The sequence below is a fragment of the Ursus maritimus genome, unplaced genomic scaffold (assembly GCF_017311325.1).
Source record: "Ursus maritimus isolate PB19 unplaced genomic scaffold, ASM1731132v1 scaffold_7, whole genome shotgun sequence".
Taxonomy (NCBI): Eukaryota; Metazoa; Chordata; class Mammalia; order Carnivora; family Ursidae; genus Ursus; species Ursus maritimus.
Genome location: NW_024426885.1, coordinates 11,038,170 through 11,057,305, shown reverse-complemented (window position 1 = coordinate 11,057,305; position 19,136 = coordinate 11,038,170). Strand labels below are relative to the sequence as shown.

Below are 19,136 nucleotides of genomic sequence, written 5' to 3'. Positions count from 1 at the left end.
CGGAGAGCGGGAGTCGGAAGCTGAGCCTGGAGCTGCAGAGCAGCCGCAGGCGGGGACCCAGCGAGCGCGCTGCCCCGGGAGCCGAGCGCAGGGGCCGCCCACTGGCGGGGGAGCCGGGGAGCGCGCAAGGGAGGCGGCGGCCGGCGGCGGCGGGGCTTCCCCGGGCTTCCCCTCCCCTCCCGGGGCCGCGGGCGCACCGCGCAGACCAGGGCGCGGAGGCGGTGCTCGGCGCCAGGGCGCGGGGAGTCCCCGGGGCGCCCCCAGCTTGGCGCGGGGCCGCGGGGCGGGGAGCGGCGGCAACGGCGGGAGCGGCGTCCGCGAGCCCCTGGGCCGGCGTTTGGTGGTTTGGGCTGAGCCCTCCCCAGCGCCCGCCCGCCCCCGCCCGGCGCCCGCCTCCCGCCCCCGCCCGCGGCCTGGAGCGCGCCTCCCTCGCCGCCCCGGGTCTGGAGAGCCGGCGCCGGTCGAGCTGCGAGAGTCGCCGAGAGCACCAGCCGCCGCCGCCCCGGGAACTGCTCTGGCCGCACCATGCGGGAGCTGGCCATCGAGATCGGGGTCCGAGCCCTGCTCTTCGGGGTCTTCGTGTAAGTAGTGGCGCCACGCGGGCGGGGGCGCGCGGACGCGGGGACCCACGGACCGAGCGTCTCTGCGCCCCAACTTTGTTTGCGCCACCGCGTCCCTTCCGGGCCTGGATTCGAGGTGTCCTCCCCACCCAGTGCCCGGGATGTGTCCTACGGGACCCTCCTGGTCCCCTTCCTGGATCCCTGGGCACGGAGGGGCTCGCGTAAGCCGGACTAAGACTCGCTCCCGCCACCCCCATCGCGCCGGGGAGCGGGACCGGCCGCCGCTCGAGTTCCCTCGCCTGCGCCTGTCGCGGGCTGCGCACCAGCTGCCCGGGGAATCCGGGCTGCTCCCCTGGAAGCGGGCGCGCAACCTCGCTCGCGCCCTCGGGAAGTTTCTCCTTGGGTGCGATCTTCTGAGCCCGACGTTTGCAGTCCTTCCTCCTGGCCCTTCTCCCATCGTCCCTCGCCGTACCCAGGGCCAGGCTCCATCTCCTCCCGTGTCCCTGGCTTTAACGCCCCGGGGTTCAGGTGAGCGTTTTCCCAGCAGACGTTTGCGGTACTTCTCCGGCTGGAAAACTGTTGCTGCGGAGGCTCGGGAAGTCGGGGACCGCAGCCCGAAGTACGGGCTCCATATGCCCCGAGCTCAGTGCGGAGCCCTTGTCCGCTTAGGGTGCGCGCGGGGGCTCTTAGGGAAAGCAGCGAAATGCCCCTGGTGGCTCCGAACGGCTGGTACCTAGAAATAGCGATCTTGGAAAGAGGAGGGGGCTCCGGCACAGGCTCCTTCAGAGATGTCTGAACCCCAGGGCGCCCCGGGGACCCGCTACCCACCGGCCTCCCGGGCCCAAGCGGCAGGGAGCTGTCGTGTCTCTGCCTTTCCGATGCAAAGCCTGAAAGCACCACAGCTCAGACTCGATCCGCAGTCCCTTTGATCTCTTGTCACACAGGCTCCATAGCTGCACTTGACCCTACAGGAGCTGGTCAGGTTATCTTTTCCCCTCTGCCCATGGCTGTTTTCTGACACGTTTTAAATATTAAAGTTGCATGAACTTTCTGGACTTGCTGTGTTCTTTTGAAAAGCCCATGCAGCCATTCCAAACAGGAGGCCCCTATGGATTCCTGCCCCAATCCCGAGTCGTTGATGGCAGGTGGGAGGCTGTGAGTTGACTTCTGGTCCTGCAGCCCAGGGTATACACATGGAAAGAAAGACCCTTTCTTGCATGTTTTTCTTTCCTAGGGATTAAATTCATCCAGAGTATTTATTCACACCATCATAAAGGGCGGTGAGTTCCCCCAGATGCAGGCAAGCCCCCTCTCCCGGCTTCTGACTAAACACTGCTGTTATTCAGTGGGAAGAAGGAATGAGAACTTCAGCTGGGTTTTGATGCATTCGGGAAGACAAAACCAAAACAAAACAAAATGCTTTTCCCTTCTCTTACTCAATTTTTTCTACCTTTGGAATATACATTAAAACTAGTGATTACCATGTGATCAGATGGGGACAGTTTCCAGTTGGCAGATAGGCTAAATCCCATTAAATTATTATGTGATAGAAATGATAAAATAGTGTTCAGTGCATGGTAGGATTTAACATTTGTTTGGTGAATATGCGTGTGAGTAATGGTGAAATAAAGTGAGGTAGGCTTGTAGACTGCCTGGTTTGATTGCTGCTGGGAATTGTCAGATAAAAAAAAAAGGGCCTAACAGTATGCAAATATTTATATTGTTTTCAGATTTCCCTTCACATATTCCCCCAAACGTTTATGAGCTGTTTACAAATATATGATGGTCTGTGCAGTGGATTTGAAAACGTGATAATTATTGTTTTATGTGATTTTTGCTTCCTCAAAGAATGTTATGTAAAAATCAGACAGGCGGTTTATATTCTTTTTTCCAAACTTCCCGTTTATTAATTAATGGGGAACTATTCTCACCCAAAGGGAAACAATTGGGCCTTGATGGTGTTTTTGGATGATTCCCTGATTTCATATCAATTGGACATATTAGCAGTGGGTCCAGCGTGTAGCGCTTTGACCTGCAAAGACCAGCTCTGGTATCGCTGGGAGACTCCCTGGGTGGGAACCTTGGATGTTCAGATGCTGTTATCATCAGGCGGATAACGACTTCCGGAAGGACAGGCTGGGCGCTCACAGATACAGATGACCCTTTGTTTCCTTAGATAAGCTTCTGGTGAGATGACAGAAGCTGACTTTGGGGGCAGTTTTATTCTTCCTTTTGCCGGCCCTCGTCTGATGGCAGGATTCTGTGGTTCATATCCACCTCTGCTCATGAAGACGGTGGTCTTGGTAGCAGGGCCTTGCCTGAGTAGGTTGAGAACGTCCCTCCGGGCAAGCTGAATCCACTTCGCTGCTGCTGTGAAAAGTTCATCTCTGCTGCTCCCTGGTGTGGGTACCCTGTTTCTCATGATAAGAAAATCATCTTTTTTGGGGGGAAGATACCTTGCTTCTTTGCCAGCTTGTGCCTCTGGGGGAACTATCACCTGGGCGTGCACCTGTTCTTGGGTTATAGTTGCTCTGTGTGAGCTCAGGATCCCACCACCTGGTGCCCACCTGCTCCCGGGAATCTGAAGTTAGCACTACTGCGATGCAGCTTTGGACCCTTAGGTCGTAGGTTATATGTTATATGGCTGTATGCTTCTTCTTTCACCTTAGGGAACCAGTTCTCTGTCTCTAGGCCAGGTTTAGTGCTGAGGTGCGGTGACTCAGGAGCCCAAGAGAATGCTCTCCAGGAGACCCCCGTTGACCATCCAAGAGGTGAGCGGTGCCTTTTGGGCAGCCCTGCCTAAGAAGTTCAAACCACTGGGAAGAAAATTAGTAACAGGTAATGCAAATCAGGGCTGGCACGTAAAGCTTAACCTAACAGGAAATAAATTGGTTTGAGGACGCCAGTGTTTTGGAAAAATCAAAGTGTAATGTGTAGCTTTGAGTCTGCATTTAGTGCTTGGAAGCTGGCCTGGAGCCCGTTTGCTCTTACTTGTGGATGGTGGGCGGTGCAGAGAGAAGGGTCTCCAGTGGGCTTCCTCTGTCCTGCTGCCGCCCAAGACTCCAGCAGAGATCCCTTGAGCTCCTGTGCACGTGCGAAGCCAGCACCGGACCTTGATGAGCAAGCGTGGTGTGGATACGAGGTGGTCAGTCAACAGCCCTGCAGAGTCTATTACCTCCCCTTTTATTACCATCGCTGCTACGTAAATGCCGTTTATTGAAGGCTTATTATGTGCCGGGCAGTCATGAGGATGATCACACATACCATTTAAGCCTTATACACACCTGAGGGAGGGGACATCGTGGCCGCCGAGCTCATGCACGAAGAGGTTGAAGCACAGACAGGTTAGGGAACGGCCCGAGTCGCAGAGCTAAGAAGGGCCGCTCTGAGATCTAAGTGTAGATGCCCCTTCTGCGTCATCTGGACTCTCAGACACCTCGCTAGACTGCTTCAGAAAAAATAACAGCCGGCGTGGGGCACTCAGGGCTTTACGGTGCAGAGGGCATTCCGTGGAATTTCTCTCGTCTTGTCTCAGTTGAGGTGGACACTCTTCGCTCTCCCCACTTTACAGATAAAGAAACCAAGGTTTAGGCAGGGTAAGTAGCTTGCCTGAAGACACTCAGCTAGCAGGAGGAATAGTCTGGATCGGAACAGGCGGTTGACCCCATGTCCCCAGGCTGTCAGCCACTGAGATAGAATGTGTCCAGCACCAGGCTTCCAGAACTAGAGCAAAAGTGACTGCATCCACGAAGCCATCCCCTTAGATGGCCCGTTGTCTCCGAAGAAGTAAGTGAACGGCCTAGAATGATGTGTGGAAAGGGCTGTCACTCTGGTTCTCACATCGGGCTCTTAGGGTGACATTTCAAAGAGGGTGGTGGTGGTTGTGGTTCCCATTCCCTACGAGATGGAATTAGGACATGGTACAGATTTTGAAGGGTCTTCCTTAGGTCTCTGGAGCCCAGAGGGTGAGATGTGGAGAGGAAATTGCAGGTCAGAACCTAAATGGTAGTATTACAGAACTGGGTGGCCGACACGCTCGTGCACCTATTGGCCCTTGCCTCCGGGACATCAGTGTGTCCGGGAAACCCTTTATTCCTAGCACTGCAGAAAGGACTCTGGGAACATGACGACCATCAGAAATGCTGACGGAGGGGGAAGGTGATCTACGTCTTTCCCCCGTGAACCTGGGTTCCCTGGGGTCCTCAGTCCCTCCCTCCTCCTCTCTCTCCCCTCTGGGGCCCTGGGTGGCCCCCTGTCTGGGATGGCCCGTTAGGAGCTGTGGGGCTGCTCGGGACACCGCGTCGCTCAGGTAATGAATGGCATTTGCCTCAACCCAGATCAGTCCTGCATCCTGCTTGGAGCACTTCCTGTGCCGGGGGCCTGTGCTGGGTGCTGGGGATGTTTGAGAAGGAAGGCTGGGGGCTCCCGAGAGCTCACAGGTCCACTGTGCGGACCGCTCTTTGTTATTTTCCCCAGTGTAATCACTGGCTTCGAAAGTTTTGCCTTCAAACATTTTCATCATTCATCCAGTTGACGGATAGATGCTTCTTTGGCCTCTTCCGGGTGTAGGCACTCGTGCTGATTATTTTCCTTCCCCTTCATTGGTACACTTTGGTTGGTATAATTCCAGACAGACCCGGGGAAACTTGGCACTTTCGCTGGCCCAGGTGATTTGCTTGAGGGGACTGGCTGTCAGGTAGCTTTTTGGAATATTGACAGAAAGGAACGTGTCTTTCATTATTACCCGTCAGAGTCCCGTCTAGGGCTGTAGGCCGGGGACGGTTGTGGTAGTTGGAGCAAAGTCCTCAGTTCATTGAGAGAGAGAGAATGATGAGTCCCAGAGGGAGGGGGAGGAGGAGACGGGGGCCCGGGAAGGCTGCCCAGAGCTCGTATCTCCCTGAGCCTCGAGCATCGAGTGGCAGGTGTGCAGGGGCCTGGCCCGAGGACATTCCTAGGGACAGAATGTCCCGGAGCAAAGGCCGGGAGGTCTAGAGGCATATTTCGGGTGGGGATCAGGTCACCAGGTGTGGCCTCAGCGCAGTGTGTGGGTTTGGAGGTGGCTGGTGAGAGTGGCAGGAGATAGAGTCTGGGACAAGAATGCGGATGGTCTCAGTGCCCTGCCAGGAAGCATGGACATTCCCTTAGGAGCATAAGTGGGGGGCCCGGGGAGGTTTGAATCAAAACAGCATCATGCTCAGACGCTTGCCCAGTGGTGGAAAGTGACAGCTCCCTTCAGTACAGAGGCCCTGTTGACTTTTGTAAGTGACAGTACCCAGCTCTGCTGCCACCGCTGTGCCCCGCTGTGCTTTCAGGGGGCCTGTGTGTTATTCTGTCTTGGGTTGTGGTCAGCCGTCTCCACGTCTGGCTCCAGACTGCTAACTGTTGGACGGTGGGGGCTGGGACTGTATTGTTATCTTTGTTGCTTTCTTTGTATTTCCAGCCAGGCCTTCCTTGTCACGAATGTGGTCAGTGCCTCATGAGTGCTCCCCAGATTGCACTCGATTTCTGCTGGTCATGTAGCCCTCAGAGCAATCAGCTTCAGTGCAGGACAAGCTTCCTCAAGGGTGGTTTGCTGACCACCTGCATCAGAATTGCCTGGGGCTCAGTTCACACTTAACCGGATCAACGTTTGGGAGGGTGGCCCAAACATTTCAACAGGGGCTCCTTCTGTCCACCTCATTTGGGAACCGCTGGCATGCAGTCTACACCCTGTTGTGGTAGGAGGGTCTCTTCTGGTTCTTTCCTCCTTTCTGGCCAGACAGGCGACTACCCTTCCCAAACCCCTAGGGACCATGTGGCACATTGAGGCGGCGTAAATCCCTTAGTGGCCTGTCATTGTCCTTCTCCGTCGGGGGCGAGCATGGAGCCTCGTGATGACAGAGCCGCAGCATGCGAGCAGTGGGACAGCTGCCCTGGAGAGTCATGCCATTGGCAGTGGACTTTGTGGGACAGAAGGAAACTTCGTGTGTTAACGACGATGTGGAGGATTGATTAGCTGCTGGGAAACAGGTCTGTTCCATCCGGCTAATACACCTGGAATAGTTTTGCTTGCTTTCTAGAAACGAGTCACCTGAGGCAAAGTGGCATAATGAAAGCCCATGGACTTTGGAGCTAGGCAGGTCTGTGTTTGGATTTTGGCTGTGCCCACTCATTCGCAAGTTGCCTAAAATCTCTGAATCTCAAATTTCTTCATGTGGGAAATGAGAACAATCCTTAACGTCACACGGGACGTTAGTACATAAGAGGCTTTAAGAGCCTACAGCACACAGAACAAAAATGAGATGCCATCTCCCCACTCCTGTGAATCTCTCTTACTTACTGGTAGTGTCTCAATGGCCTTGTAGCCCCATGGCCATGATTGTGGCCTTGACTTCTGAGGCTTGAATCCTGACTTGTGGGAGCCTTTCAGGAAAGCATTTATCCAGCTTAGATCCTTGTTTCCCCATCTGTTTGACAGGAATATCAGCAGTCCCCATGAATGAGAGTATTAAATGAGAGCGTATTCAGCTCATCACGGGTGCTCAGCAAATGGTAACGTTATGACCACTGTCCTTTTATTGATATGAATCCATAACATACACTAAAGAGAAACGCTATAGGTAGTTAACGACACCCTGATTCCAAATGATTTACTACAGGAGTTCTAGAAAATAGTAAACTTGTTTAAATATATTTCAAAGGATTCCTTTTCGCCCCCGTCAGTGAAGTATGGAACTTGCCGTGAGCTCATTCAATGGGTCGTACCCCGTAGAGCAGTGTGGCTGGCTCACTGTCTAATGAAGGGGTGGTCTCAGCGCTGTACTTTCTCATCGGTCACTTAAATCGCTGGCCGTTTACAACAGCGATTGTAGGACATTGAATCAGAAGGGGTATCAGCAGAATTGCCTTGGAGCGTGAGGAAGGAAAATGCTGCCTTCCTATCGTTTACTTCCAAGTCTGTGTTCATCACCCAGGGCTCCGTGAGAAGCCCAGTACAGGGAGTTTTCCATCAGACAGCCTCTCCACCCCCAGTCGCTGCTGGGCTGAGTGTGCCGAGCGCCTACCCCCTCCCGGGGAAGGCTTCTGCCTTGTCATCTGACAAATGAAGCAGCCTTCTGTTTGAAATATTATTTGCCACTGTAAAGTGAGTCTGCTGAACCCAGAATTCTGAGAATTGATGATGCTTTGCCACAGGGAGATAAATGCTTGTAACATGGCAAAAAGGAGGTCATTAGTTTCGTAACTTGTAGGTAAAGTTATCTCAATTAGTTATAAGGATTATGCCTTTTATGACCCACACAAGGCTCATAAAAGCTCCCTACTTCTATTTTCCTATGATAGTGTTTTTAAATATGAAAATCATCTTAGTCATAGTTATTTTCTTAAAAAATACAATCTCGGTGTTCCATGGATGAATTAGAAACCCTGGTTCACGGCGAGGAGGAAGATTCACCCAGAACCATACCTACCAGCGTGTTCTCATCAGCCCACTGAAGGCACAGAGGTGTCGAGGGGCATGGAGATGTCCGGTATGGGTGAGCAGGGGGCAGAGAGAATCTGAGGCTCTGAGCCTGGGGATGGCCATGTCACTGTCTTTCAGCATATGACCGCGAAAAGCTGTCCTGCAGACATGAGGGACGCGTTGTTTTTCTGTCCCCGCCGAAGACAAAGGAACGAGAAACAGGGTCAGAAGCTGCAGGAGCACGCAGGCTGGTTTTCAGAAAAGTAGCAGTCTGCCAATCAATGCTAGACGTTTCTTTCCTCCTTTACGAGAGGGTTTTAAAAACGTTTTTATTAAAGTGTTAGTTCGAACCCTATGCAATTGCTGATATTTGACTGTTTCGACCTACAAAAAGAGGAATTGCATTTAGCTCTATCTAAAAATAATATACACAAGGAAAAACATGCATGATTTATAATTGCACGGCTCCCCAGTATCTACCCATCGAGCCCCATCGCGCTGCCCCCTGGGGCTCCCCCACCCTGGCTTCGAACATCATTTTTGAAGTCTGTGTAAATCGACTCGCACGGTGTGACCTCTTGTGTGTGACTGTCATGCTCAGCGTGTTCCGGAGACTCACCTGTCGTACTTAGTTGTAGTCGTTAATTCTTGTTGCCGTAGAGTATTTCGCGGCATGACTCTACCTCTTTCTCTCCTTATTTTACTGCTTAGGGATATTTGGGTTATTTGTTGGTTTGGGCTAGTAAGCGTGATGCTGCTGTTGTTTTTTTGGGTGAACGTAATTTGTAATTTCTGTTGGGTGTATACCTAGGCGTGGAAGTGCTAGGTTACTCATTGGGCTTTTCTTTGTCTAGCTCTACCTCCGAAATAGAGACGTCGTCTACATTCTGCCTTAATCTCCATCTGTTGAGCAGCTGTTTTGTGAGAGTCTGTGACGGGCCTGATGAACGACATGAGGAAGTCAAGAGCTGGGTCCCCACTCGGCAGGCGGGCGGGCCACATGACCCCCTAGTCAACGTGAGGGCTTGGGAACTATTTCCTGGCTGCTGGTTGTAAGGATGCGCTCTCGCTTTCGCATCTGTAAAGTGGGGACAAGCGTATCACCCATCAGGAGGCTGTAAAGTTGAAGTAATGTAATGTGTGACAGGTGCCTACAGCAGAACTGCCACCTGGTAGGTCTTCGAGCCAAGCTCCATCCATTGCGCCATCTTCCTTCCTGTGGGGAGGTGGTGTTGGAGGTCAATGAAAGACATCCCCTAATACCACAATGGAATAAGAAGAAGAGGAATGCAGCTTTCAGCACACAGGGGAGCTGAGCCTTGAACTAGGATTTAGGAAGTTTTGGGGGACCATTCTGAATAATCTTCCAAGAGATCATTGAAAAAAAGAAATGGTCAATACATATATATATGTGTGTGTAGGTATCTTTAATTGACCTATATGTCCACTTTGCTTGTAGAGAGAGGACAGGAGGCAAGCTGTAACACTTACCGTGCACCCACTTTGTTCCAGGCACTTGTCACCCCTTAGACAACTTAATCCTTACAACCTCCCGGAAGGTGATACTGTTGTCCTAACTTACAGAGGTGAGAGTTATGCTCCTCCTGTACAGAAAGCTCTTACCAATCCATAAGAAAAGAGAAGAGCTCTTTAAGAGAAAAATGGGCGGCAGAACTAACAGGAAACTTGTTAGTATACAAATAACTATTACACCTTTTAAACTGTGCTTTCCGGGGCGCCTGGGTGGCTCAGTCGTTAAGCGTCTGCCTTTGGCTCAGGGCGTGATCCCAGAGTCCTGGGATCGAGCCCCACATCGGGCTCCTCCGCTGGGAGCCTGCTTCTTCCTCTCCCACTCCCCCTGCTTGTGTCCCCTCTCTCGCTGGCTGGCTGTCTCTCTGTCAAATACATAAATAAAATCTAAAAATAAAATAAAATAAAAATAAAAATAAAACTTTGCTTTCCACACAGAAATGCAAAATATGTGTCTGAAAACCACAGAATAACATTGTGTATAGATTAACCAGGACAAAAGAATGCGCAGCCATTGAAATTAGTGATGTAGACAACTATTTGTGGACATGGGAAGATATCCCTAAACTGTTGTGAAGTGATCAAAAGTAGGTCACATAAGTGTGCATAATGCTACTTTCATGTGGTAGTGTAATTAAATCAATCTGTGTTTGTATCTGTAAGAAAAAGAGCTATAAAGATATACAACAAAACCTTAATGGTGGTTATTTTGGGCTGATGGGATTGTATAACATTTGCTTTTTTCTTCAGACTGTTTGTTGTCCACATTATTTTACGGTAAACATTCATTACTTTCATACATAATCAGAAAGGTCAGTATAGAAGTTTCCTGTTGGGCGGGGGAGAAAGAAGCTAATGAAATATCCTTAGGTAGGGCACTGGGTGATCTTTTGTGATTGCTTTAGAAATATCTGAAGCAGGACTGTGTCAAAAATCAGCCTTTCTATATATTTTTTAAAAGATTTATTTATTTGAGAGGAAGAGAGAGCACGAGGATGAGCTCGAGAAGGGGGTAGGGGCAGAGGGAGAGGGAGAGACAGAATCTCAAGCAGACTCCATGCTGAGCGTGGAGCCTGACACGGGGCTCAATCTCAGGACCCTGAGATCATGACCTGATCTGAAACCAGGAGTCGGACACTTAATTAACTGAGCCACCCAGGCGCCCCTCCACCTTTCTATATTTAATAGCAACTAAAATATCAAAAGGAAAACCGGAAAATAAAGATGAACATCCAGATGTAGAAGGTTGCAGTGAAGCAGATGTGACCCAAGGCTGCAGGTGGAATCGTAAATGGACGTAACCCCCTTGAAGAGTGGTATTACAGTGCATAGACAGCTGTGAAATTATTCCTGCCTTTTGACTTGGAACTCTTAGAAAAATATATTGAGGCACCGAGGTAGAAATGCAAAAATCCTCATGTATGAAGATACTCACTGCTGTATTCCATACAAAGCAAACATATTTGTCAAATAAAAATAAAATAAATTAAAACTCAAACGGTCAACACTTGAATAGTTTGATAAATTATGGACACAAGAGAATACCGTACGTCAATTTAAAATAATCATTTTGAGAATCAGAAAGAAACATGCTAACATTCTATGGTGTAATAGTCGAGGGGAAAAAGTACTATAAAAAATCGATCTCAAAATCAAATCTATGGGGGGCACCTGGGTGGCGCAGTCGTTAAGCATCTGCCTTCGGCTCAGGGCGTGATCCCGGCATTATGGGATCGAGCCCCACATCAGGCTCCTCCGCTATGAGCCTGCTTCTTCCTCTCCCACTCCCCATGCTTGTGTTCCCTCTCTCGCTGGCTGTCTCTGTCTCTGTCAAATAAATAAATAAAATCTTTAAAAAAAAATCTATGGGAAATCTGTTTGATTTGGGCAAATATTAGAAAGGATTACACGAAAGTACGTGTATGTGGTGGGAATGGATGTTTCTCCTCACTTAAGCATTTTTTTTTAAATTATAAAATAGTTGTGAAAATTAAAACAACGCAAAAAGCGTAAGGCTTGTGGAACTGCCTACCCTCTGTGCCAGTTCTGTTCCCTTCACTTTTTATTTTTATTTACTTTATTTTTTTACAATTTTTTTCAAGTAGGCTCCCTGCCCAACATGGGGCTCAAACTCATCATCCTGAGGTCGAGTTTCACGGTCTATCGACTGAGGTAGCCAGGCGCCCCTCCTTTCACTTTTTAAAGTCAAAAACTTTTAAACACTGTGTACTCTTTTGTGTGAATATTTTGCTTGGCACATTTCTGAGATTCATCCATGTGCTTAGCTATAGTTCATTCATATATATATATATATATACACACACACCAAAAATATTACGTATTTTATATATATCATATTTGCATATAATAAAATATAAGTAAGTATAAAATAAAAAATTTAAGAAAAAACTGAGAACACATTTTTTCTGTAGTTGAAAGTTTTTGACTTAACTTAGACCTACTTGAGTCTTTTTACTGGCTGTGCAGTGTTTCATTCTGTTAACCTTCTCATGGAATTTTCAGGTCTTTTCATTTTTTTCCTACAGCAAACAGTATCGTAATTGTGCTTCTACTCTGTAGGGCACCTGTTAAAATATTGCTGTGATAAACTTTTGCAAATGAAATTTCTTGGTCAAAGGCCATGTGCATTTAAAACTCTGACGGACACTGCCAAATTGTGCATCCAGAGGGCTATGTACATGCCTGCATTCTCTTTTCCGACATCCTTGCCAATGCTGGACGTTGGTCATGTTTTAATATTTATACCACAGGACAGAGTATAACATTTGCATCTTTTCACTCTTGTATTGGCAATTTGTATTTCTTTTTTTTTTATTAAGTTTTAATTCCAGCATAGTTAGCATACAGTGTTATATTAGTTTCAGGTGTACAACATAGTGATTCAACAATTCCATACATCACCAGGTACTCATCACAAGTGCACTTCTTAATCCCCGTCACCTGTTTCACCCATCCCCCACTCATCTTCCCTCTGGTGACCATCATTTGTTCTCTGAAGTTAAAAATCTGTTTCTTGGCTTGTTTCTCTCTCTTTTTCCTTTGTTCATTTGTCTCTTAAATTGGACATATGAATGAAATCATATGGTATTTGTCTTTCTCTGATTTATTTTGCTTAGCATAATACTCTCTAGTTCTATCCACATCATTGCAAATGGCAAGATTTCATTCTTTTTATGGCTGAATAATAGTCCATCATATATATATGTGTGTGTATGTGTGTGTATATATATATATATATCACACCTGCTTCATCAATGGGCATCTAGGCTGCTTCTGTAATTTGGCTATTGTATATAATTTTGCTATAAACGTAGGGGTGCATGTATCCCTTTAAATTAGTGTTTTTATATTTTTTGAGTAGATAACCTGTAGGACAATTACTGGATCTGTTTTTAACTTTTTGAGGAATCTCCATACTGTTTTCCACAATGGCCGTACCAGTTTGCATTCCCACCAGCAGTGTGCGAGGGTTCCTTTTTCCCACACCCTTGCCAACACTTGTTCCCTGCATTATTGATTTTAGCCATTTTGACAAATGTGAGGTGATATCTCATTGTGGTTTTGATTTGCATTTCCCTGATGATGAGTGATGTTGAACATCTTTTCATGTGTCTTTTGGCCAATTTGTATTTCTTTAGTGAAATATCATTTTCCTTAATTCATGCTTTTTTTAGATCATTAAATTTATCTTACTGATGTGTATGAGTGCTTTCTGCCTTAAAAATATGAATCTCTTCTTTCATATGTTGCAAATATTTCTCTGTGTCTGTGGTTGACTTTTATTTTATTTTTATTTTATTTTATTTTATTTTATTTTATTTTATTTTATTTTAAGTACTCTCCATATCTAGTATAGAGCCCAATTCAGGGCTTGAACTCATGACCCTGAGACCAAGACCTGAGCCAAGATCAAGAGTCAGATGCTTAACCAGCTGAGCTCCTATGGTTGACTTTTAAGTTTCTATGCAATTTCTATTATTTAATTTTTTTTTTTTTGAGAGAGAGAGAGAGCATGTGTGTGCTTGTGTGGGGGGAGGGGCAGAGGGAGAGAGAGAATTCCAAGCAGGCCCACATGGAGTGGGGCTCAATCTCACAACCCTGAGATCATGACCTGAGCTGAAATCAAGAGTCAGACACTTAACCAGCTGAGCTACCCAGGCGTCCCTGCAATTTCTATTATTGTGCACATTTTAATTTTTATGTAGTTAAATCTATCAGTTTTTCCCTTTATGGTTTCAGAGTTTCTGTCCTATTTAGAAAGGCTTTTTTCATCTAAAATAGAAATATTATTCTGTATTGTCTAGTATTTTATACTTTGTTCTTTAATTTTAATTCTTTAATATATTGGAAATTTATTTTTATTTATGGAGTGAGGTAGAAGATTTAAATTTTTGCTTCTGTATGGTTTTTCAGTTGTGAAACAGACATTGTTTTTCAGTGATACCATTATCAGATGCAAATTTCCATCTGTCCATGGAATTGCAAGTGAATTCTATTACAAGTTCAATTCTAAGGTGTATGACCCCTTATTTCTGGGAACAAACATAGCACAGAGGTTAAGACTCTAAGCTCCAGAGCCAGGATACCTGGATTCAAAGCATTAATTTTCTATTTACTGTCTGTGTGAACTTGGAAGTTGCTTTATCTCTGTGCTTTAGTTCCCGGGTCTTAGATACAGGGATAATGATACAATAATTTCATTGTATTGAGATCAGAGAGAGTGGTTTGTGTGATTTTTGTGTTTTATAATTTGTTCTGATTTCCCGTGTGGCCATATACATGGTCAATTTTTGTAAATTTATACAGCTTGAACATACTGCATAGTTTGTGTTTGGTGGGTACAGAGCTCTAAATATATTAAAGCAAGTTAACTGTACTATTCAGATCCTCTATATTCTCACTTTAAAAAATTCATTCTTCTTAATTTGGTCTTTTCTTTGTTAAGGTAATCTCTACACCCAAAATGGGGCTCAAACTCATGACTGAGATGAAGAGTGGCATGCTCTACCCACTGAGCCAACCAGGTGCCCCTAATTTGGTCTTTTTAATGTAAAGATTTGCCACCTCTCAAACTAGGGTAATTAGAGCATTTACATTATTTTGGGAAATAACTAATATTTTCCCATATTGCTGCCAGCTTATTCTGTGTTTTCTTTTTGTGGTGCTTCATTTGGTTTGTTCCCCTAATTTCTTGCTTCTGGCTGAATAGTTCAAGTTTTCTTTGCTGCCTTCCTTTTTTTCCCTTAGTGATTTGGAGGTCAGAATTCCTATGTCTGTATTTCAGGTTAGTGTTCTTAAATTTTATTTCCTTTGGATGAAGCTTTTATTATTAGGAAGTTTTCATCTTTGTGTTAATATTCCTTATCTTGAAGTATATTTTATCTAATACAATATATAGCTACATTATATTTCTTGAGATTAATGTCTGCACAGAATGTATTTCTCATCCTTTTACTTCCAACCTATCTGTATTTTTATGTTTAATGTATGCCTCTTATAAGCAGCATTTAGTTGTACCTTTAAATTTTATGCAATATGGCCAATCTCTGCCATTTAATTGGAGTGGTTAAGCCACTTACATTTAATGCAATTATTGATATGGTTAGTAAGTTTCCCACCTTGTTATTTGTTTTTTATTTGCCCTCTTTTTTGTCCTTTTTTTTCTCTTTTCTTTTAGGTTAATATTTGTAAATATTCCATTTAACTCCTTTATTTTATTTTTAGCTACACCTCTTCAAAAATGTTAGCAGTTTCTCTAGAGATTACATTATACATCTTTTACCTGTTATCATTAAGTCAATATTACACCATTTCAAATACAATGTAAAAATCTTATGACAGCATACTTTCATTTCTTTCCTTATGCCTTTGATACGTTGTCATAGAACTCATTTCTATGTATAAGTCACAGAAAACATGTTTTTGTCTTAATCAATATACCTTTATAGAAATTACATAAAAAATATTTACCCACATACTTACCATTTCCAGTGCTCTTTATTACTTCTTTCAGATTTGGTTTTTCCTTTAGGATTATATCCCTTCAGCCTGAAGCACTTCCTTTAGCTCTTCTTTCCCTCCCTTTCTTTCTTTCTTTCTTTCTTTCTTTCTTTCTTTCTTTCCTTCCTTCCTTCCTTCCTTCCTTCCTTCCTTCCTTCCTTCTTTCTTTCGATTTTATTTATTTATTTGACAGAGAGAGAGACAGCCAGTGAGAGAGGGAACACAAGCAGGGGGAGTAGGAGAGGAAGAAGCAGGCTTCCAGCAGAGCAGGGAGCCTGATGTGGGGCTCGATTCCAGGACCCTGGATCACGCCCTGAGTGGAAGCCAGATGCTTTACGACTGAGCCACCCAGGTGCCCCCCTTTAGCTTGTCTTGTAGAGCATATTTGCTAGAAATGAATTCTCTTGGCTTTTGTTCTGTTGGAATTGTCTTTATTTTGTAAGGTATTTTTGTTGGATGTAGAATTCTAGGGTGACAGTTTTCTTTCAGGAATTTAGAGATAGCTTTGGAATTGTCTTGTAGATGCCATTTCATGATGAGAAGTCACCTGTCCTGGTCATTGTTGCTTTCCTGAATATCATGTGTTTTTCTCATTGGCTGCTTTTAAGAGTTTCTCTTCACCTTTGGTTTTTAGCAATTAGACTATGATTTGTCTAGGTTGCTTTCATTGTATATTTCCTGCTTGGGTTCATGGAGTTTCTCAGAGCAATGGTTTGATGTCTTTCATCAGTTAAGTATTTATAAGGCATTATTTTTTCAAATATTTCTTCTGTTACACGGATGTTAGACAGTTCTGTATTATTCCACAAGTCTTGGATGCTGTGTTCTATTTTTGTTGTTGTTGTTGTTGTTGTTATCTCTTTCTTCCGTGGCTCAGTTTAAGATAATTTCTATTGACTTATCTCCAAATTCACCTGTTCTTTATTTTCTGCTATGTCTATTCTGCTGCCAAATCCATGCAATAAATATTTTATTTCAGATGTTAATTTTTTTCAGTTCCAGAATTTCCATTTGGTTCTTTTTTGAGTGTTAGTTTTTTGTTGTTGTTGATATTTTCTACTTATGCATCTATTCTCTTCATCTTTCCCTATAATCTGTTAATGTATTTGTAATAGAAAGTCCTTTTCTGCTAATTCCATCATCAGGGTGATCTAGGGTTCTGATTTTTTTTCCTGTTGATTATGGTTCAGATTTTACTCCTTCCTTTACATGTGTAGTAATTTTTTATTGCATATTGGACATTATGGATCATACATTATAGAGAAGCTAGATCATTATTATCTGCTAATGAGTGTTGAATTTTGTTCTTGCAGGAAGTTAATTGCAGGAAGTTAATTTACTGTTGGGTCACCTTCATCCTTAGAACCTTGGTTCTAGGCTATGTTTGTATATTCTGTCTTGGTTTTGCCTTTGATCCTAGGGTGCATTTTTTAGTTCTGGGATGTGCTTTTTATTACTGTAGTTTGGCTCTTCTGAGGTTTCAGGAGAAAGTCTAACTTGGAAAAACTTCAAGTCCAAACTCTATCTCTAGGCACTGGCTAGCTGCTGAAATTTCTGCTTTACTTTTAGACTGTGGCTGTTACTTTCCAGTGGGGTCCTTGGAGTCTCGTTCTACACGTTGCAATGTCTGAGTTAGCCAATAATTTGAAGGGAGTTTGTACACAGAATTTTAGGTTCCCCTTCTCTGGCTGAACTCCTTTTTGGGGAGGTTTCACCTTTTTTGTATTATCCAGTGTTTTATTTCTATCTGCTTTCTCCTTTTCATAATTCCTCCCCCCACTTCTGCTTTGGGGATTGGTACCCCTTAAGGCTCTTCAGACCGGCTATGGATTTCTTTATGTTTTCTTTCTTTTCAGTCGTGTTTTTTGAGAGGGAAGAGAGGCAAAATGAATGGGTTCAGTCAGCCATCTTCAACTGGATGTCTCTTTAAAAAAGATTTTGCAAATTTTTCTTGGACACAATGTTTATGTTTTTTAATATATAAAATTATATTTTTAAAAGATCTATTGATTCTTTCTTTTACCTGTGAATATTTTTGTGGTTTTCCGAGTCATCATTCAAGGGGCCTCTTCTTTGCCTATCTAAAATCCTACCTATATTTTCCAAGGCTTGGCTCAGAATTTGCTTTTCTGTGTTATCTGGTCTGAACGTATCAGCCCTGAATGAATATATATAATACTGATGACAGTGTTATATAGAAGACCCACATCTGTTTTTTTATTTAATGATGGACATACTTGGTTCCTGACTGTGTTGTGCTTTAATTCAGTTTTGTGGACCAATGAAGATTTCCAGTCATGTAATGAGAACATATTAAACTGGACTTTAAAAATATGAACACTGACTCATGAAAAATAACATGAAAAGATCCCCACTTTGATTTCTTCCTAACAAAAGATCCTCTTACTGTTTGCCAAAAGTAGCCAACTGGGGTGGTTTGGTTCTGGGGATGATGGGTGATGATAACTCCTATTTATTGAGCACTTACTATATGCTGGGCAGTGGGTTGTGGCACTTTAGACTCCTTAAGCCTTCACACAGCCCTGTGAGATAGAAATTTATAATTCTTCATATTTTGGGATGACAAAACCAAGGCTTAGAAAGGTTAAAGAACATGCCCAGTGTCACACTGCTAATAAGTGAGATGAAAGTGCTTTCTGTGAAAAATTTAACTTGAGTATTTTATAAGCTGGAACAATTCACAGCAGATTTGGGTGCAGAGGGAAAGAGAAGGGATTGGTAGTGTGGCTTTCTGATAATGAAATGACCCCGACAACCCCTGTGAAATCATGGACACGAAGGGGATTGACACACACTGAGCAAATGGAACGTTGACATTTTACCAGAAGGCACCCCTGAGTGGATTATATTATACCCAGTGTCTGACCTGACCTGGCTCTAGGCATTGTCTCATCCATCTTCCCCTGCTTTGTCTCCCAGAGGGCCTTACTCAGATCCTCCTTCTTGTTCAGGGGCAGAGCTGAGCCTAGAACCCCGGTCTCTTGACTCCTGGCTGCACAGGCTGCTGGGGCAGCTGACTTCCTTTGCTCCTCCTGAGGCATCAGTTCTGCACGTTTGGGCTTGTCCGTTCCCCATCCTGTTGGGATCCCGTGAATGCAGCTGTGTTTCTAAACAGCTCTGTAGGGCAGCTGGTGAGGAGAGCTGCTCTTTATCAAAACAAACTTGTGCTCAAAAGGAAGTCCTTTGGCTAACATCTCCTTGTGTTCCCTATCACGTCCAGGTATCCAATGAGTAAGTTCTAGAAACCCAATGTACGGCATGATGGTTATAATTAACAATACTGTATCATGTATTTGAAAGTCACTAAGAGAGTAAATCTTAAGTCTTCTCATCATGAAAAAGAAATGGTGGTTCAGCGCCATGATGGAGGTGTTAATTAACACTACAGCAGTAATCATTTTGCAGCATGAAAATGTATCAAACCAACACGTCGTATGCCTTAAACATACACAGTGTCAATTAGATCTCAGTAAAGCTGGAAAAAGGAAGTCCTGACAGTTCCCCTCCATGAATTTATCACACTTCTGTGGCATGTGTGGGAGAGATCTGTCCACAGCACGTGA

At 45.0% G+C, this 19,136-nt stretch overlaps 1 protein-coding gene across 1 annotated transcript in view; it reads left to right on the top strand.

Moving 5' to 3' along the window:
* The first annotated feature begins 525 nt into the window (after positions 1-525).
* Positions 526-19,136, top strand: part of PLPP4 (phospholipid phosphatase 4) — a 109,260-nt gene continuing 90,649 nt past the window's right edge. Inside the window, exon 1 of the mRNA XM_040624606.1 lies at positions 526-581. Within this exon, the coding sequence (XP_040480540.1) occupies positions 526-581 (56 nt within the window). The remainder of the gene's footprint in view (positions 582-19,136) is intronic.